This window comes from Orbicella faveolata, unplaced genomic scaffold (assembly GCF_042242905.1).
Source record: "Orbicella faveolata isolate gen_17 unplaced genomic scaffold, um_ofav_v1 contig_12, whole genome shotgun sequence".
In the NCBI taxonomy this organism is placed as follows: domain Eukaryota; kingdom Metazoa; phylum Cnidaria; class Anthozoa; order Scleractinia; family Merulinidae; genus Orbicella; species Orbicella faveolata.
The window spans coordinates 15,919,626-15,941,542 of record NW_028301539.1 but is presented as its reverse complement, the minus strand read 5'-3'; the positions used below and the strand labels follow the sequence as shown (position 1 = coordinate 15,941,542).

General features: G+C 38.5%; 1 protein-coding gene across 1 annotated transcript in view; it reads left to right on the top strand.

Moving 5' to 3' along the window:
* The first annotated feature begins 440 nt into the window (after positions 1–440).
* Positions 441–21,917, top strand: part of LOC110045286 (uncharacterized) — a 62,997-nt gene continuing 41,520 nt past the window's right edge. Inside the window, exons 1-15 of the mRNA XM_089282538.1 lie at positions 441–1,583; positions 2,068–2,318; positions 3,176–3,266; positions 8,363–8,749; positions 9,203–9,649; positions 10,047–10,451; positions 11,351–11,466; positions 11,730–12,015; positions 12,122–12,309; positions 12,574–12,734; positions 15,241–15,416; positions 15,970–16,044; positions 18,628–18,803; positions 18,969–19,044; positions 19,826–19,924. Coding sequence (XP_089138664.1) covers positions 2,088–2,318; positions 3,176–3,266; positions 8,363–8,749; positions 9,203–9,649; positions 10,047–10,451; positions 11,351–11,466; positions 11,730–12,015; positions 12,122–12,309; positions 12,574–12,734; positions 15,241–15,416; positions 15,970–16,044; positions 18,628–18,803; positions 18,969–19,044; positions 19,826–19,924 — 2,914 coding nt within the window. The 5' untranslated portion in view covers positions 441–1,583; positions 2,068–2,087. The remainder of the gene's footprint in view (positions 1,584–2,067; positions 2,319–3,175; positions 3,267–8,362; positions 8,750–9,202; positions 9,650–10,046; positions 10,452–11,350; positions 11,467–11,729; positions 12,016–12,121; positions 12,310–12,573; positions 12,735–15,240; positions 15,417–15,969; positions 16,045–18,627; positions 18,804–18,968; positions 19,045–19,825; positions 19,925–21,917) is intronic.

Sequence of the window (21,917 nt, the reverse complement as noted above, 5' to 3'; positions counted from 1 at the left end):
GGCCAAATTTTTAGTCCCGCAACCTGTGATGTTTACTCGCCAAAAGCTGTTGAAACATTAATAAATCTCATCTCCGATACTGACTTTCGCGGGAAAAAATTAAAAACCCAGCGTTTGTCAAAAATTATATTTTTTCACCAGAAATTTAGCTCGGAACATATACATATTTATATTCCTTTGAATCGTTGATGAAATGACCTTTTCCGGATATTTTTTCCTTCGGGGTCAACAAAAACCTCCGATTACAAAATCACGCCGAACCCACATGTTGCAAAAAAATCTCTTCAAAACCCTGACTTCGAAGCGATATAACACTTCAGCGTTAATAGCTACCACACATCGGCAGGCGGTAAATCTATTCGTTAACAATCCAGCCTTATCGTGTTAAAATTTCAGCGAAATCGAACAAAACCAGAATTAATTCGAATTTCTTTGTGACCTCACTCCCCAGACTTGACCTAACAAAGGAAGCAACGGTCGCCCATAGCAACCGAAAAACACGAACATAACAAAGCCGAACGTTTCGGCCAAAAATCTCCAGAATTATCGCCTGAGAGCTTAAACTTGAATGGGAACATCTTTTTCGAACTTTTTTCAACTGATTTAGACGAAAGACTGGCCTCGGCGGGCTACAAGAAAGACCAAGAGAAAAACAGAACAAGACAGCAGAACAAGCCGATAACATTTCATCGCACGGCTTTCGGCACGAAAACGAAAATACAGCTTACTTCTGGATAAATTCAGCCTTAGAAGCCAGCAACCGGCCCCAAATTACTTTCTGTATCCTTACAAATGTCCTGATTTCCATCTCCGAAAGATTTTGCCCCAATTTTGAGCAAATAAACATTTCGTCGACGGTGACCGCCATTACGGTGGCTTGCATACTAAATTAGCTAACTTGACAAAATTCTCCCGAGGGGGGGATATGACGAAAAGAGCTGAAAGATGGCCTATAATTGGCTAATGATGAGATCATCGAAAGTAACGCCAATTTTCTGTCACGTTTTCAATCTGTGGTCACTGGAGTGGCCAAAATCGATACATCGGTCGGGATAGAGTTTTATTATTAAATTATATGACTTGTGTGACTACTTTGCTAGCCCTTTACTCGTGGAAAACACTAATTAAATTTAATCATGACTTTTAAGAAAGAAAGCTGTTGTTAATAGTGTTATTATCATGTCATTCATATCGCTCATGCCCATACATATCCCGAAGAAAGTTCTACAAAGATTAAGACCATTACGTCATCGGATATTTGTCAATGGCTACCACTGATGGTGCAATAATACAGTTTGTGTTGATCAAGTGATGTGATGTCTACAGTAAGAAAAGAATCATCAATAACTGCTTTGGAATGTGCACTGCGTTCCGACGGTAGTGCTAAGCAAACAGTTAAATTTTAAAAGCGCGGTTATAAGATCTAACAGATCTTCTTGTTTCTATCGTTTCAGACTGCGACTTTGATAATTCAACTTTCTGTGGCTGGGAAAATGACAAATCGACAAGAGCGAAGTTTACCTGGGTCATATGGTCAGGGAGCACGCCAAGCGTAACTACAGGACCTCAATCGGATGTGTCAGGTAACCTTTCAGCAGTTATGAAAACTCGATCACTGGTATGACGCAACGTATGATAGTAAGATATTCCTCACAGTCATATTTCAACTAGGACAGTTGAATGCACGTAAAAATATTCAGACGTCGTTGACAAGTGCTTTTAAAATAAAACTTTTCAAATATAACTTGTGTTCTTTTCACTGCACTGAGTTTACACAGTTATAATGGTATAATAATTATATATTCCGGTAATCTCCATCTCACACGAATTGCATATATTCTCTGTAATTTTCGTGGGCACGTTTAATTAAAGTCTACTGAATAGACTGAATAGTATAAAGTGTAAATTATCATTTTAAAGGTTTTAAACCTTGTAGGATTCCATAGTTTAAGCTGATGCTATACGAACTATTGGTATCCTTATCACCTCGTGTGATCTTTAGTTAATGATAAAAGGATTATAACAATTCTTGTAAGCAGAGAAAAATAACATCTTTTTTTTCTATAGGCAATGGAAAGTATGCTTATATGGAAGCCACAGGTCGTCAACATGGCGACAACGTTAGGCTTATTAGTCCAGTAATGCAAGGTCCAAAGTGTTTTTCAATGATGTATCATATGTATGGCGCCCACATGGGAAGCTTAATAATCTACACGAAGATCAACAGCAGTGAAACAGTCGAGTGGATCAAAACGGGAAATCATCCCGACCAATGGTTGGAGGCTGCAGTATTCTTTAACTCATCCTTTGATTACCAGGTGATCGATTAGCTAAGGCTGCATCAGCTGAAGTGAAATTATTAATTTGAAAAAAAAAAAGAAATGATTTTCCTTGTTCACGTCAAGAAATGCAGTGGTTACACGAGCCACAGGCGAGTGCTTCCACAGTTTTTCCAGACTAAATCGATGGAAACAGAGAGAAAATGCTTTCCTTTGTAAAAAATACTGGAAAAAAAATAAATAAAAATCGCTTGCTTATTTTTAATTTTTTTTATTGCTCGCACGCTCCATCATTAATATTTCGCCTGTGCTTCTCTGGCGTTATGGAGTAACAGCTTTTTACAGGGTATTTTCTTATTAGTTTTAACGGTGTCATTTCATTTCTGAACATAGCAATGGCGAAAAGTACTATACTGCACTGCAACAGCCATCAAATGCAACATTACTAAGATTATTGTATATCACACCTTGAATGAAACGATCAGCTGTTCTTTGAAGTTAAAGGCTAAGTCATGTAAAGCCACTGACATGGGGACTTTTACCCAGTAATTTTTGAAACATCGAAACATTAAGAAACGATGGGGTGGAACAAGTAGGAGGGAATTATTTCTAATAAACTGTTTAAGAAACAACCAGACCCTAACCCATGACCGGTAACATGAAAGAGATATGCGTAGAACGTTTCTGTTGTATAAATGACACCTTGAAAAAAGAAAAGAAAAACGATAACATTGTAAACAAAAAAATAGTAACGTTAGCTAGATGCCTTGCAGCGAGTGACTACAGTATCAATTTTAATCTTAAAGAGATTTCTTTACTGTGCTGTAGGACGGTTAAGTCACGTTCTCGAGCATAGTTATCAGTTTTGAAAATGATTACGTTATTTCCATTTTAAGATTGTCATTGAAGGTGTAAGAGGACTTTCCTATTCAAGCGATATTGCCATCGACAACATTAAATTGACAAAGGGTATATGTCAAAGGCTAGGTGAGTAAAGACCTTAATTTCTTTGCTTGAAAAGAAATATAGCAAAAATTGTGTTCTCAGGGGCGCAGCGGCCTCTGATGTGCAAGTGGGATTGGATTAGAGCTTAAGGGATGCCTCTATAGCTGCATAAATTATGGATATAGCAGTTCATTGTTCGCTAGGACAATTAAATTTCAGGGGTCTAAAAGTTTCAACTTGCAACACACAGTAAATTGGAGATGCGCATACAGATAGGTACATTGCATGTGCTGGCAGCTCCATATTTTCCATATTTTCTATCGTAGTGTTTTTTTTTAATAATCATTATTTTTATTTTCTCCTCGCGTACTTTAACTCTATTTAGCCAAATGGTGGGGAGGGGAAGAAGCTGGAGGACTTTAAGTGATGTTCCTCTTTTCTTATATTATTTGAATAACATTCAAGCTACAGTCGTGAAACACTCTGAAATTTCCAGAAAAGTGTCAGGGAATATTTAGGTGTATCTGTTGTTTAGACACGTAACAGGACGCTTCTATGGCAACAATGCTTTTAAATGTTTTTACCTAAAGTTGCTGTTATAAGCTTTTATAAATGTTTTAAGAGTAACTTCCGGTAAATACTACGGATAGGTGTGCAAAATGCAAAAATCGATTTCCTTCAAACTTTTTCACAAGAAAGCCCTCTGGAAACTATTTAGGAAAATACAACTTTTAGTTCGTTTGGATTTATATTTTTCAAGTAAAGCGACTTTTTAATTTTCACCCTTGGAGAAGCCCTCGAACCACTGAAAAATGTGCTTCGTATTTGCGACTCGTGTAAGAAAACTAAAACAATTATCAAAACTATTTCGATATTACATAATTCAATGACCCTTCCTTTACAAAGTACAGTTATTAGAATTGGAAAAGATTCAAACCTGAATTTTTAAAAAATTTTCAAATTTACCCTCCTAAACAGCATTATCAGAAAGCTCGATTTTGGCAAATTTCAACAGCAAAACTCCCTACCTGGTACGTGGATTCCGCTATCGTTCTGTGAAATGAAATTTTGGGGCAACTCAAACTACGAATTTAGACGACGGAAAATATTTACGGTAATCGCTTGAAGTTTATGACCTTCGAACTTACAGCTGTCTTCATGAATACAAGAGGTAACCTAAACAACAGTTGAAATTTTAGCCTGAATGCGGCCCCTTCTCCTATTTAAATGATTTATAGTTATTTTTTATCTTCTGTGGGCAATTTTATCGAAAGTAATATTTTTTTACGCTGAAAAGGAGTTCTAACTTGTTTATGAGTACGTGTGTATTTGTTTACTGAAGCGGAAATTTGTGAATATTAAATTTATTCCATCTAAGTTCTATTTCGTGTGCTGCAAGGCGTTTCGTGTTCTCATTAAAACAAAATGGTATTGCCAAGTAGGTTTTCTTCTCAGGTTTTAAAGCAACATATAACTTTTGACTTACCGTCCACATGCATGGCTTGATTTACTCAGCAGCGTTACACCGGGTGTGATAGCGGTGAGATGGCGTGACGATAATTGACAAATCGCTTTTCGCGAATCGAATTCATCAAAAAATATATAAATATAATATCTTTCTTTGAGACTACTTGATAAAGACTCTTGTGAAATAAGTCTGCAAATTTTGAAACTCTCATTGCTGTGATAAAAAAAAACCTGGATCTACTATTTTTTTGCCACGGTCGTGTGATCCTCGAGTGTGGTATCACATGACAATAACAACTAAGAAATGGCCACCTGCAGTTATTCTCACATCGTTGGGGGCAGGTGCGGTCCTAGTGTTACGAATCCCACACATGTTCAATGTGTTTTAATTCGAAAATGTGACAAAGACATTCAAGGTGATTTGAAGGCTATTGATGTGAGCGATTCTTCTCTGGACGAAGCAAGGCTACTGTTGGGTAGAGCGGGTCAGTGTATTCGTAATTCAATTTTCTCTTTAGATCGAAAATATTGCGAAAGATTATCGAGAAAATACTGAATGTTACGGTAACAGACAATCACCATGAGGCCCAATAAGGCGTGATTTTATGATACGCGAAATCAAAATCTAATGGCACTCTTTCAATGTAGCTGACCATGCAAAAGTGTAATAGTCTCTTGAGACTATAGTCTCTTGAGTTATATTGCGGCCCGGCTATTTACAAGTTGCTCCCACGAAAATGATCCCAATACTAACCACGTGGAGAAGTGGGACTAAAAATTAAAGGTGGGGCAGGGGGGGGGGAATACTTGTCGGCTTGCCTCACTACAAGAGATAAGTCAAGAGAAACTTTAGGGTAGTAGGCATATAAGGGAATTACAGAGATGACTGAAAAAATAATAATAATTTGTAGACCCCGCTTGTTATTATCAAAATCCGCGAATCTGATGACTCATCGCATTGTTGTCCTCTTGCTTGTTAAATAAGGTATAAAGGCACCTACCAGCATTGAATCCCATTCACTGAACAAAAACGCGGATGGCTCCTCTGCTTCCTTCTGTCGCCGAAACATTCTCACGTATCATTTAAAATGCGTAAGAAAGCGGAGTCCTATAATACTGCGTGACATTTTCTGTGATGCCTTTCTTAATGTTATCCAAGGGCTTACATCCCCGGGGTCAGATTTTTCGAAACCCTTACCGTTAAACTAAACTTCCAGTAAACGCATATCACACATTTTGTTTCCAAGGTTGTTTTGACGTGGATGAAGGTATTTTGAACACAACAGTATGTCCTCGTCATCGGGACCTATGGGGGATAAGGTGGCGTAGCAACAAAAAGAACTCTTCCTGTTCAGAGCAATGGATACAACATAAGAAGAACCAGAAAGGGAATCGTGGGATAGATCTGGTTCAGTCAAGAAGACTCCACCCTCAGACGCAAATTTTGTTGCCTGTAGGCTCTCGTAATAAAGTGTATTATCGTTTGTCTCACGATGTGGTCACTTGAAATGTAGATCGCGACGTTTCGACTGCTTACTGCTAGTCTTCTTCTGGCGATAAGGTCGACTAATTACACGGTATCATTTATATCACAAAGGTCGGCTGTGATTGGTGCATTTCGATCCTCCTATTGTTCCATTGTTCCGACGAGTAGATGTTCCCTCGGTGGTCCGCTGTTGTACTGTTCTCCTGTTGTTGTGTTTTTTGATCGTGCGCATCCATGCTTCAGGAATTTCAATTCCACTATCCCTGTTGATGTTATTAGGGTGAAGTCTTATGTGAATAGCTTCCTTATGTGAATAGCTTATGTGAATAGCTTGCCGCACTCACAGGGAATCCTGTAGACAACACCATCTTGTTTAGCCGGGTTGACGGTGTCCTTTGGTCGCACTAAGTGTGACCGAAGTGTCGTGTCGGACTTGAAGACGGTGCGAATGCCTTGTTGTTCTAGGCAGCGGCAGAGAGACTCCGAAACTCCCTGGACATAAGGTAAAACGGCGGTGGATTTAAATTCCGCTTCGGGCTCTCTTCTTGGGGTTGTTCTGCCTTTGTGATCTGCTGTACAAACGAGGAGGGATATCCGTTAGAAATAAGTACAGATACCCAGACCTCCGCCGTTTCTGAACACACCTCGAATATCTTTGCCACATTATCCAATTTTAACAAATTGAACATGTGCGGGATTCGAAACCCTGGGACCGCACGTGACGCACATGCCACCGACGATTTGAGAATAACTGCAGGTGGCCATTTTTCAGTTGATATTGTCATGTGATACCACACTCGAGGATCACACGACCGCGGCATAAAAATAGTAGATCCAGGTTCTTCATTTCACCGTCATGAGAGTTTCAAAATTTTGTAGACTTTTTTCACAAGAGTCTTTATCAAGTAGTCTCGAAGCATTATGATGTCAAAAGATATAATAAATATTTTTTGATGAATTCGATTTGCAAAAAGCGATTTGTCAATTATCGTCACGCCATCTTAGCGCTATCACACCCGGTGTAACGCTGCTGAGTAAATCAAGCCATGCATGTGGACGTTAAGTCAAAAACTATATGTTATTTTAAAATCTGAGAAGAAAACCTTCTGCTCGGCAATACCATTTTTTTTAATGAGAACACGAAACGCCTTGCAGCACACGAAATAGAACATAAATGGAATAAACTTAATATCCACAAATTTCCGCTTCAGTAAACAAATACGCACGTACTCATAAACAAGTTAGAACTCCTTTTCAGCGTAAAAAAAATATTACTTTCGATAAAATTGCCCAGAGAAGATAAAAAATAACTATAAATCATTTAAATGGGAGAAGGGGCCGCATTCAGGCTAAAATTTCAACTGTTGTTTAGGCTATCTCTTGTATTCATGAAGACAACTGTAAGTTCGAAGGTCAAACTTCAAGCGAGTACCGTAAATATTTTCGGTCGTCTAAATTCGCAGTTTAACTTGCCCCAAAATTTCATTTCACAGAACGACAGAGGAAGCCTTACTCTTTCTATAGAATACCATCTTTAGAGCGGAATCCATATACCAGGTAGGGAGTTTTGCCGTTAAAATTTGCCAAAATCGAGCTTTCTGATATTGTTGTTTAGGAGGGTAAATTTGAATTTTTTTAAAAAATTCAGGTTTGAATTTTTTCCAATTGTAATAACGGTACTTTGTAAAGGAAGAGTCATTGAATTGTTTAATATCGAAATAGATTTGATATTTGTTTTAGTTTTCTTACACGAGTCGCAAATACGAAGCACATTTTTCAGTGGTTCGAGGGCTTCTCCAAGGGTGAAAATTAAAAAATCGCTTTACTTGAAAAATATAAATCCAAACGAACTAAAAGTTGTATTTTCTTAAATAGTTTCCAGAGGGCTTTCTTGTGAAAAAGTTTGAGGGAATTCGATTTTTGCATTTTGCACACCTATCCGTAGTCTTTACAGGAAGTCACTTAAGCCATAAAGTTATCGTCAGAATTTTAAAACCGCTAATGTTGTCGATACGTCATGCACCAAGAACAGCTATTTTCAGTACAACCTCACTCAGACGATCAGACTACACGAGGTATATTTCATATCGCAAAAATATCTCGGCATGAGCCACACTTAATCCTTGATCCTTGATCCACTTGAAGAGATCACTAAACCATAGCTCATTTTTTATTTGTGGTATAGTCATCCAAACGCTGCATGCCTTCATGAAGACAGATCCTGTGGATTTCAAACTGGACCGAACTCCTGTTCATAGTGGTTGGATTTATCAGTTCACGTTACAAACTCTTCAAACTAGAAACAGCTCAACAGACGTAATATACTATGTTTACCCAACGGATTCAGTCTTTTGTCGTAAAAGTGTCACTGTGCAGCTCTCATTGAATGATCTGCAGTGTTTCCCTCTAGACTTCCTTTATTCTTCAACAACATCGTACCAAGAAGGCTACAGAAAGGTGCTGCTTATTAACCGAGGCTCGAGGCTTTCTGCTGGGATTGCTTTGGATGACTACCAAGCCTGCTGTGATCAGCAGACTAAAGAGCATTTCTTCGCCAACGTTTCACTGCTAGGTGAGTAAAAAGTGAAAAGCGCCATGTTACATCAAACTTCATTTCAAAGAATGCCAACAAATACCGTAGGATGATGACAAAGTGCGCGAAATATGCTCTGAAGTATCCACTTTTGGTTACATGAGCGAACGTCTAGGAAAATACAGTTTATTCCAGTAATTGAGAAATGTGAAATAACAAGAATTCTGGATACCAGAAGAATTACTGAGAGAATTGTTTGATTCTACGTGTCACTATGCGATAGTTGTCGAGCAAGCCTAGGAAATAATCATGAACATGGGCAAATGTACAGAAATGTCTTTTCGACAGGTTTCCACCATTAACAACTAGAGAGATATCAAAAGCATAAGAACGTTTTCCTCTCCTCTCTGCAGCTAAGGTTAATTGCATCAACCGTTTACCCAGGTCGCGTATCCATATCCACGTTACTTATACCTATTTTAAACATTGCAGTACCTGACTCCTGTCCTCCAGGATGGCGAAGATTTGACGAAACTTGTTTCCAAGTACACCTACTTCGTAAGAAAAATTGGGGCGACGCTAGACTCGATTGCTGGACCCGTGGGGGACGTCTTGCTGTGATAAAAAGTGGATTGGAGCCTCACAAAATAACTAAATTTACTGACGATTATTTAGACCAATTGAGTTATTTTTATACTGGTGCTTATGCTGCGCATACCAATAATGGGCAATGGATCACAGTTAAAAATGAGTCTTTCCCTTTCAACAAGTACTTCTCCCTGTGGGGTCCATACGAGCCTTCAGGGGATGGTTGGTGCGGCGATCTGATTTTAGGAGAAAAATGGAATGATTATTGGAAAGGGAAAGGCTGGCGAATTAATGATGGAGACTGTTTAACAAAGGAAGCATACATCTGCCAAAGGCAAAAACACGTTTCAAGTAAGAAAGTTGATTATTGCCACTTAAAATATATGTCTCGTCCAAGACATTGGTTGGAAACGTCTTTGGAATTACTTGTAGTTTGTTGCGCATCATATTTATGATTCTGGAAAACTGCGTCATGTAGTTCTGCGTGATAAAAATACGTGTACAAGTAATTATTAGTAATAGATTAGCAGATTAGCAGTTAGTTGCAAGTTATAGAAACTGGTTACAACTTCCATTAAACAGCTTTTAACAACAAGCGCTTCGAATGGTTTGGCGTTGAAATTGTGTTGTTGTTGTTTTTTTTGTTTTGTTTTTCGTTCAGTGCTGATTGTTAAAGAATAGCAGCTGTTACTTCAATTTCGACGGCCATTGAGTGTTTATATTTTTTTCAAATGTCATTTTGTCCAAGGATCTTGTGAAGATGGCTGGTTCGAAGCGGATGGAATATGTTTTAGAATATCTGGAAATCATACTTACGTCACCTGGGACACAGCCCGTGAACGTTGCTTACAACAGGGGGGCGACTTAGCCATTGTTGATTCTGAGATTAAAAGGCAAATCATCGCCAGCTATCTCACTGTGATAGATAATCTATTCCCGGATGTTAACGTACAAGCGTTTATAGGAATTCGAAAGTTCGGCACCTGGCAGTGGTTAGGGGGAAACATAATCTCAACCAACATTTGGCACAGTGGATATCCTCATGCTCTTTGGAGTGGAGAGTGTGGTGCTCTAGTTAGGGGCTCTTTGGAATGGAAGCTTTTGCAGACATCTTGCTCTTACACGCTAGGCTACATGTGTGAAACACACGAGAGTAAGTGCTTTTGCATGGTCAGTGTTATTGCATGGTTGTATTGTGACACATAAACCCTCGGCAAATAAAGATTCGCCTTTTATTGATTTTCTGTATGATTAGTAAATTCACTTCACAGAAAAGATGACCACCTGAGAGCTAATATGCCAACGCAAACAGCCTAGTAATTGTGAAATACCAGATTTGGTACAATATTTCATTAGCATGTTCACATTTGTCCTTCAGTTCGTTTCTTGCTGTCAGCAAGAGAGGACTAATATTCTCAGTGATGTATGAAGAGGTTCATCAAGTGAAGAACTAAAAAGATTATGACATACAGGAGAATCGGACGTGAATAAGCCATTTCCACGCTTTTTTCCTCTGTTTCAAAACAAGCCCTGGTGCACAACCTTTCATGTATAAATGAGTTTGATTTGCAAGACAATGAACATGTAAGAAAAACTAATTTTAATATGACAGGTTGTGTACCAAGACTCGTTTTGAAAGAGAGGTAAGAGCAACTCGGAAATGGCTTACTATGGCACCATTGACTTACAAAAGCTTTTCAGTTGATTTTGGACATGACTTCCACTATTTTGTCGAAACGCAATTTACAAACAACAGCTCTTTCAAGAACCATCCTCACCCAGACGGTCACACTATACAAACTACTGATACTCCTGGGTTTAAATCGTTATACGTAAATACGTATATGTAAATGCAAACTGGGGAGGAAGAGGAAAACCATAGAAAATGACGTGAAAGTCAGGAGGGTTATAACGCTTGCCAGAATGGCTAGGTCTCGAAATACTGCCTGGTTCATTCCCATACAGTAACATGACGAAGGACGTCTCCAAAACAGGAGATGAAAATACCCAAAAGGGTCCTTATGATTGGTTTTCCTATCTTTGCGATTTTAGGGAACTATGTATCCGGCCGACCGACAAGCCACGTTTCCCCGGTTGAAACTATTGGTAACTCATTCCACGTTGTGGATGGCAACATCGCTTCATGCTTCACGATCAAAGGGAAAACTGTACGTAGCTCAAATCATTCACAGCATTTCACAGGGTAGGCGGCATATTCAAAGTTTGAAAAAATGCTGCCAATGTCTTGTAAAAGTAGCACTCGCGTTCTAAGTTGTTGCCAGACTAACGCTTTGGATACTCCAGTAGCAGATCAATTTTAGTAACAGTAGGTAAAATATATGAAGACGGGCAGACTATACAGTATGGTACATACATACCAAGATATGTTATGCTGAAAGCCAAGAAAATACTATTTTAATTTTTTTCAAAGGGCCAGCGGGTTTGGTGGAGTGTAACTCTGAAAAGTGCAGCATTTGTTTACAAGATCTGGATCATTAATAGACCAGACTGTTGTTTGACAGAATTGTCAGACCTTCAGGTGATTTTGAGGAACAACGAGATCTCCGCATTAAAGGCGGACTGCGAAGTTTACGAGTGGAAAGCGGAAAAAAGAAGACTACTGATGTGTGAACCATCGATATTGGCAACAAACGTAACTATATTGGCTGACGAAGCAGAAGTTCTCAGCCTCTGTGAAGTTTTAATAACCGCGACAGGTGAGAATCGTGCTACTAAAGATGTATGGAAGGGAAAGCTGAACGGGAAAGTGATTTAGTCGCCATATAGCAAGGGTTCTTAACAATTTCCGCTTACTTTTTGCAGACAAGAAAACAACTGTTCATGGTGTTCGCCAGGAACTTTGGTATAAAATACGTTTGGGAACGATAGCAAGTTTGCGGGACGATAAGAGGTTTCCAAACAACCCTGATCTTGTGAACATTCTTCAAAACTTTGAAGCTCCGTATAATTTTCACTCAAGTTACGGGCAGCGTCTGACAGCATATCTTCAGGTAATTCTCTTAACCTACATCGATAAAATGTACCTTCATAGAATGTTAGCTGTAAAATGGTTTTCTCCCTGTATGAAACTTCTTTAGGAAATTCTTTCTAACGAAATTTTTGTGTGGAAATGCAATCATGCAAACGTATTTTCATCAGTCGCCAGTAAACCTGATTTTACAAAACATGCAACGATAACCAGTTGGGTGCTTGCAAGCCAATTACCAGCGGTTAAACAACCTCAATTTTCTTTTTTTTTTTTTCCCTTCCTCAAGGTTCCAGAAAGTGGTAATTACACATTTTATGTTGCCTGTGATGATGCTTGTGAGCTATGGCTCGACACATTTGAAAATAGCGACAGCGATGAAGAACTAGGAAAAATTCTGCTAGTGGAAATGCAGCAGAGATACAAGACAAGTCACAATCAGTGGGATAGGTAGGAATAGATATTTCTCTTGGCTATTTATATACATGAGAGTGAATGTCGGTAAGAATCGAATAACTTGATTCCGAAAATGTGGCCACAAGGACTAAAAAACCGGTACCGTCTCAAATCGTCTGATTATTTGACAAAACAGACTTCAGACACAGCTTTCCTGAGTTACGCTTTCATTTTTAAGGGATCTTGTGGATCTTTTTCATGAACGTGGGAGAAATTTACACAAAATTACAACTTCAGCTCCTTTGAAATGGACACGACTCTTGTCCAGAGATGACATGAACGTTTCTTGTTTGTAACGGAGCGCTTTTGGAGTATTTTTAAAAATAATCCAAAAGCATTCCTCTCTTTTACAAACAACAACCTTGTAAGTCATCAGCTTATACATTTTTAAGTACAACTCGTTCCAGTCAACCGTTTTTAAATTGCAGTACGGTCGCTCGTGTATGACATAAATGTGGGTTTAAGTGGTTTTTTATGAAACTCATATTACATTCATGTTAAGGTCTTCTAGATCCCACAAATATAAAATCATAAACCTTAAAAACAATGACTGAACTATCTCTGGCAAAAATTTCAGAAGATTCGACGCACTACTAGTCAGCTTTTTGACCTGATAGATTGAGCTTTTTTTCGACTTTCTGGACTTTTTTCTCGGAACGTTGGAGCATTGGTTCATATTTGATAACATACTGAACTCTGAGCGTCATGTCACCGACATTTGCATGTCCTGTTATTTTCACATTCGTAACATTTATCGTATTAGACAGTTTTTATCTACCAAGCATACGAAGATTTTAGTTGATGCGTTTGTTCAGGCTAGATAACTGTACCTCTTTATTGTATGGTCTCCCTCGCTGCTATATCCACAAATTACAGCTTATATTATATATTGAATTGCGCAGCTCGCTTAATCTTAGGTGGTCACAAGTTTTACCACATTACGCCATTACTTAAGGAGCTTCATTGCATGCCTGTTGAATATTGAATTGTTTTTAAATTACTTTTAATTACTTCTAAGGCTCTCCACAGCTTTGCTTCGTGTTACGTCTGTAACCTGCTTCACAACTATATCCCTAGTAGGCCATTGATGTCAGCGTCTAACTTTTAGCTAAAAATTCCTCCATCAAACTTGAAAACTTATGGTGATCGCGCCTTCTCAGTATGTGCCCCAAAGCTATGGAACAGTCTCCCCATTTATACCAAGTGTAGCTCCAGTGTTAGCCTTTTAAGTCGTCTCTCAAAACTTATCTTTTTGAATGACACGTTTTTATCGTAGGTAATAATTAGTTTTCTATATTTTGTGTTTTCCTTTTTATTGTAAGGCGCTTTAGAACTTTTGTATATACGTGTAGCAGTATATAAATATTGTTATTATTATCATTATTACTATTATTATTATTATTATTATTGTCATTATTATTATTACTATTACTATTATTCAAATGAGGAAAGTGTATCAAATTAATCTGGCCACAATTTATTCATGATGTCGAGAAATTTTCTCAAACCTCATATACCTTTGTGTTGTTTCACAAGGGTATTCTTTCATCTTTTCTGCTTTGGAAACTTGTCCATGATAAAATTTGCAATTTGAATTTTCCAAGCGAGGCTGATGTCATCATGCATCAGGGCTAGTCTCATTCTCGCGAAGCGAAATGTAACCTTCTGGGACATGGGCCGTTTTTCACGGATTTCTGCTTTTATATTGAATATTTCCAAAACAAGTTATGATGCGTTCTAAACTTGAGCCCGCGAAATGGCCAAGTGATACTGGTCAGCGGATAACTTGATTTGACAGGTGTCAATTGACCAGAACATGGATTTCCAATATCACAGATGTACGCTGTAAACCAAGGCCTGCATGCCTCGGTCGACCTATTGGCTGGAGTATGGCCGCCATGTTCTGCGACTTTGTCGTCGTCGTCCTGTGTACGTGCCCACGAGCAATACCGCTAGCCATGATGACCACGAGAAAAGAAATTCATAGGTTCTATGAGTATGGGGCTCCGCTTGGCGGAGCTCCGCTATTATTTCTGATTATTCCTGGAAACCTCCCGGTTTCGGCAATCCCAGGAGGGTATAAAAATAGCCATTTTAAACCTCCACGAGAACATCTGTGCAACGCGCGTGGTAACATAATATACCATTTTACAGTAGCCTATTCAGTGAGTTGGCCTTTTGTTGTGCAAATCAAGTTGTTCTTATGCTAGCTAGTTGAAATTTAGATGAGAAAGGCAGAGAGGTCTGTATCAAAGCAAGGTCACCTTCAGCCTCCATGCATTCATAGGCTAGGTAACTAATCACACAACTGTAAAATGGCCTATTCGCAGAATAACTGTGTACCATTTCTAAAAATAACTTGAGAGCGTTTACTTTGGGCATCTTCCCATAATATGGGGAATTACATGTAACTCTTTACCTTTCATCCTCTCTTGATATCAGTTATTACTTGGCATGCTAGCTAATTTTTGTTCTGACTTTACTCCTCCTACTCTCTCAGATATCCTTCAGTTCAGACTTCGAGGAAAATTTTATTAAGTAAATGCCGGTTTTACTTTGTTGAGACACTTATGAAACAATCTGATGAAGACGACTGCGTATCAGTGGGAATGAAGTTTCCAGACGGTACCTACCAGCGTCCAATTGAAAGCTCGCATTTGTTTTGGGTTCGGCCAGGTAAATGTACCATCTCTATAACCTCTAGCTACCTCGGTTAATTATTGACAGTAGCATTAATTGTTCACTGCTAGGGAAAAATAATTGAAAACTCTAAGGCAATATTTAATTTGCTACAAAAGTCGATTTAAATCGACATTTAGTACACGACCGTAACATAACTTTACTCGCACTTATATTTTTAAAAAAAACACACTTGTACAAAATACTACAATTTTGAAAGTCGGAGAAATTCTGCCTGGATAGTCTAACCCTCTGAGGCCGGAACTGACAGTAATTTCCTTTGGGTTGGCAGAGTAAAGTGCATTACACTGTCCAACAGCACCACTCACAAGAGGATATTGACCGGCGCTTCAAAGGATGTTCAAAGATTACACGTAATCTGATATGTTCTTTCGATCTCGTTTTATAACCAGTTCTAAGGCACTTGTTATATGGGTAAGGCACGTGTTATATGGGTAAATAAAATGCAAACTACATTGCATTTTCTAAGGGGACTTCCTACGCGATTATCCAAAAAATTACTCACTTATTCTATTGTTTTGTTTTGTAGGGGTAGGTTTTGTAGACTTTCAGATAAATTCTATTCCGAAAACTGTGACAACTGGCCAAAAGCTTGCTATCGAAGGTAATTATAGTCTCAGAACGATAATTCTTCTTTCTGTCAAGGCATATTAGAGGTCTGAGGTCTTAAGATTTATGAACTGGAAAATTATCCTTTAGTCTCAAGGTCGCATGTAGCGGATTATACCTAATCTTTGTTTTTTTTTTTCAAAAGAAACCTCTCCGAAGTCGAAGTGATTATAACAAGATTAGTATATGTAATAGGATTACATGCTGTCCAATTTGGAAATAATTTGATGAAAAAAATTCCGAGGAGAGCCAAAATTGGACGAGGCCGCAGGTCAAGTTCAATTTGGCTGTCAGAGGAATTTTTTCGAATCCAATTATTTCCAAATTGGACAAGCATGTAGTCCTGTTACTTATTAAGGTGGCCGAACACAGTTTTCGCGCGCGCTTTTGCTGATGCAATTCGGCGCGCGCGCAAGGATTGCAAAAAAACAAACATGCCGTCAATAGATCGTTTTCACTGTGACGCAATAAAAAAATAAATCGAAAACCATCCAGTAGAAAAAGCTATGAACTTACGATGTTATAGAAGATACCAAAAATAAGACACTTCTCCAAGTGTTAGGCCTGTGCGTTTCCCCAAACTTCAGATATTCGTCGAAATGTTTCGCAGATATTTGCAGAGCCCAGTATGAAAACGCCATGTTGGTGTACCTCCCTGGTACACCAATATGGCGGCCGGAAAATAGTGTAAACATCTGGAACTTACTTTGGCTATCTAGGCGACTGATTATCAGTGCTGATCAAACAAGCATTTACATAAGCACTTTTCATAATGCTCTAACTCCTAAAAAGGCTCAAAATCATGAGATAAGTATATATTTTTCGTCAAACTCGATCGTAGCCTTGTGTCACGCACCTCCATAACCCTGAAATTCAAAATGCTCTGAATTCCAAACGAAGCACGCTATTGAGCTGTAAAATTGTAAACAGATATAAATATACCGCCTCTTATGCCTGATGTGGATAAAAACTTTGGTGGCTCTTTAGTTTTAGATTTTCGAAAGTGATGACGTCACGTGAAAACTATCTATAGAGCGATCATTTTACTTACTCAACGCCCGCACTATCTGCGCTATTTTTCTCTATAATTGAACGCAGAGTATTGATGGCTTTAGTCTTTTATCACAAAGATATGTTAGAAAAGGTAACGATGCAAAGAACCCAGCAATTCTCAGCTTTTTCTTTGCTACCGAAAGAACCCAGTTAAATGCAGCGCATACGTAGTAAGTCAAACAATTGCGATTGAATGAAAATTTGCACTCTCGGAAATACGCCTATTTCTCGAGAACCACTCATTAGAATTTCACGAAATGTGGCACGAAATTTTTTTAGGAAATAAGTAACTGAAGTATTGAAAATAATTGAACTTTAACAAAGGAAATTCTGGATATTCCAGTGAACCTTCAACAAGGGATAAATTAAAGATCTCTCTGTTAAATTATTAACATAATGGTGTTAACTTGTGAGAATCGTTACAAACTTGTCGCATGCAAATTGTAAAGAAAATGTAATGACTAGATTTTCTACAAATAAACAAAACCGATTTTGAAGGCCTGTTTATTTTTATTCATGTTGCCATGGCAACGGCACATACGTCATCTTAACCATCAAAAAACCAAAGTTTGTGTTGTTAACTTGCTTGCTGCCATTTTTGGCGACCGAGGGATCAAGGGTTTTAGAGAAAAAGGTGAATGAAACACAGGTATCAAAAACTGTGTTCAGCCACCTTAATTATATAGCTCGTGAGGTAATACAGCTACAGTAACTGTCTCTGAAGAAAAACAGATTGAGCCCTCGATCTTCCGAAACTTGGGAAAACTTCGAAAATATCCGGTGATCTTCGGAGATCGCCGAAGATTGTCACAAGTCTTTGGAAATCCTGGGAAGTGTTCGGGTGATCTTCGGAAATCTTCGGAAGTGTTCGGGCGATCTTCGGAAGTACTCAAATGATCTTTGGAAATCTTCGGAGATGTTCAGGTGATATTTAGAAATCTTCGGAAGTGTTTGGAATTTTTCGGGTGATCTTCGGAAATCTTCGGGAGTGTTTGAGTGATCTTCGGAAATCTTCGGAAGGTTTCGTGTGGCCTTCGATAATCTTCGTAAGGTTAATAGCTTAATTTCATTGGCTGAGACAGACTGTCGTATTTTTTTCCCAAATTGGACAGTTTCTGCGTTTTTACTCAAAGTCCTTATTGAAAACTTGGACAGTTTCCAAAAATTAAAGGATAATAGCTGTGTTAACAATACTGGATTAACTGACTGCTATATAATTAGATTACAAACACGCACACGTCTGTATGGTTGATTGGCAGTAGTTTCCTGCGAGTCACCCAAGCATCTGTAGATTTTATTAAGTCTGAATGCGGAATATGAGACATTTATTTTCAAACATCGCACCTTTGAACCGTAACCGGTCATGATAGACCGATTATAGAAGCAGCTAGCCCTGGATAACGCTTATTGCCTATGGAGTAAGATTGTTTTGGTTTGTTTTGTTTATTTTTTGGTTAAATCGTTTGTACTCAGTGTACACACTGTTAGATAATTATACTGTTATAATTTTACTTCCTGGACACAGCTACCTACAAATATTGTTGTCGTGGTTCATACTGCCCTGGATGTCCAGTTGAAGTCTATTTCACGTTTGCTGAACAGAAACGTTTGGTTCACACCGGGTTAAAACTGGACTGCCAAGAACACAGCTTCAACACCACTGTCGACACTGTGCTTCAGGAGGGAATCTATGCAATAAGCGTGAGTCTTACGAAATTCAATCACACTAATGTCACATAGCTTCACTTAACTCTCCATGTTTGACTGTTTTTGTGAAAAGAAAGGAATCTCTGCGCGGTATTCGTTGCTGTTAATGCTCGATGCAGATGTTTATTTGTTACTTTATCTCATTTATTTGCGCCTTAGGTCTCATATGAGCCGGAAGAGCCAGTGTCGTATTTACCCCAGATTAACAGGCAAATTGGTGAAGTTAATGTCAAAGGTGCGTTACGTATCTGAAAAAGCCCTAGCCATGGTAAAAAGATTATATTTAGCAAGTATCTGGCAACATTATCACCGTCCCCGTTTTGGTTCGTGCATGTCACATGCATAGTAAGATAAGATAAGATAAGAACTTTATTAACGTGTCGAAGTCGCTAGCATACAATGTATGTAATGTGGAATCGAGTGTTTACTTGTTTACACAGCCGTCGCAATCGATGCACTTCAATTACATTGCTCAGAATTTACTAAAGCTCACTGAAGCCATGATAAAAGGAAAAGAGTCAAATGTTAGGCTACAAATTTTGCTGAGGTGTCATTTTATACCAAAGATATACAGGTGTTTTCGCTTTCGGAACGAAATTGTTTCGGTTAAATATCTTTCCGTGGATTTTGCTGCCTTTTTTCCTTTCAATCGCTTTTCTTGTATAAAGTATTAGCTTTTAGTATATACCACACAAGTGAATAGTACTTTTCGCGCACGCTGATTGGCTACTCAGAGGTGATTAGCCAAGTACTGTGCACCTCCGAGCGCGCGAATTTTTGTCCTACCATTATTCGGTATATTGTCACAAATAAAGTTACCCTTTGGTCCGCTAGTTATTCAGCTTGTGTGGTATATACTGAAACAATTATTCACCTCAGTGCCGGTGAAAGTGGTGGATATTTACCGAGCCGCGAAGCGGCGAGGTAAATATCCACCACTATTCACCTCCACTTCGGTGCACCTCCACTTCGGTGCACTTCACTGTGCATTAGAAGATTTCATTACTTTGTTTTAGCTGTCGAGATCGAAGGATGCAACTTCACTTCCAATTTGTGTTCTTGGAGTAATAACGATCAAGGATGGAAACTGGCAGTTGAATCATCCCTTGGTAGAGGTATGCATAGATAATTCTGATACTTTTAATGCCTTGCAGATGTAATCTTAAGTAAATAGCTGTATTCAGTAACATGAAACAAATCTAGGACAACATGACAGCTTGATACCAAAAGTGAGGAAAAGGGTTAATAATAACTACTTAATAACCGAGAGTGGGGTCGTTACGGGAAAATCTCAAACTGAGGCCTCGCCGTATTGACCGAGCGATACCGAGGTCAATACGGTAGGCCGAGGTTTGAGATTTTCCCGTAACGACCGAACGGTCGAGGTTATTAAGAGTGCCTGCCTGTAAGAATCAGACAAATTCTTGATTTCGCGGCAAGGGTCGAAAATTCGATTTCGCTCATATTCTTATGGTAGATAGACTAAGGCATGACAAAAACTACTGGATAGTTTTTTTGGCAAAATATCCTTTTATTTCAAAGAAATATGCAAATTACCAAATTCCATTAAAATCGTCATTTGACGCACCATTTTATTAAGCAAGTTTAAGAGCCTCGCATGTAAAACCACATCATTCTTCCGTCTTAAAAACACTCAAATATTTTTGTGCAGTGTTTAAATGTGTACTGGGTTGATTTTAGGGAATGTTGCGTTGTCTTTTTGGGTGCAAAATAATTAAACTTCGAAGACATGTATTTCATTTACTTAAAAGTACTTCGTGAATATAATTAATTTTCACTATGTGTGAAACCTTCAAATAGATTAAGCTTCTGGTGGTTGAATTGCAGAAGGATGGTCTACAGATTCCTGTAAAAATTTCTTTGGGCAAATGATTGTGAGCGACGCGAGAGCTTTTCAAAGTACGTCAAAAACGCAAATATTTGACCATCCGTCGTCAAATTTCAATTTACGGGTTAGACATATATTTTAGCATGCGCCACATGACTTGACCTACAATAAGTTGAAATAGACACAGAGCTGATAATTTCGATTATGTTCCAACCTTATTTGTTGTAAAAGGCAGGTCCAAAGCCGATTTGACGTGTTTCTAGTCGATCTCTCACCATTCGTCGTTCACAAAGCAGAAGTTTGCTTTTGTTTACACGCGGTTAACGTCCGATGTACATCGCTTACGGTCAACCTATTATTGGTCGAATACCATGAATCTGTGACAATCTTTCTGCGCATATGAACATCACTGCATCTAAGTCAAAAAAGGCTGAGTCGTTTGTAGATAGCTGCTTGCTTTGCACTGCGCCAAAATATTACGTTTGATCGATCGCTGACCATTGCTGATAAGCGTGTCGGCGCAGCACAATCTTACAGCCGTTATTTGTTCGTCACGCAATGCTGTCACGGCATATGCAGCACATTTTGATCTATTTTGTGTAGAGCACTCTCAGGATAAGTGAAACAATTTAGTCATTGTTCATCTGTTTGTTCATGTATGTAATAATATGTGTATATCTAAATAATCGTATTCTATAGTGTACGTGGCCTCGGTCCAAATCACGTTTGTTGTACGTTCTCATGTTTCAGACAACAGCTGATAAAGCTAGTGGCTGTACTCACTAGAATTTTAAGAAAATCGTCATAAACAAATTATAGATCAATAAAGCAAGAACTAGCTGAAATAAAAATAGGAAATCACAACGTGTCTAATTCGTGAGAAAAACAGACTAAATTTAATTAGTAATTACGTGAGCAAATAGCCCTGGCCATGCTATTTTATTTGGCGTATTTTGTTTGCTTAGTGGAGGCATTGGTATGTTTGTAACAGAAAATAGAGGACTGTTGTCAATACAGTCCAAACTTATTGTCAGTAAAATATTGTAAATAAAACACCTATTGACCAGTTACCTCCGCGGTCACCATTTGGTCGTTCCGATAAGGGTTTCATTATTGTCTTTACCCCTATTAAGCGGCCACCTAAAATTCAAAAACTTTATTTTGGAAGGGGCGATAGCAGATAAGAGTCTGAAATTGAAGGTGCATGACGAGTGATAATTCAAACACACGTCTATCATGATTGTCTTGAATTGACTCCA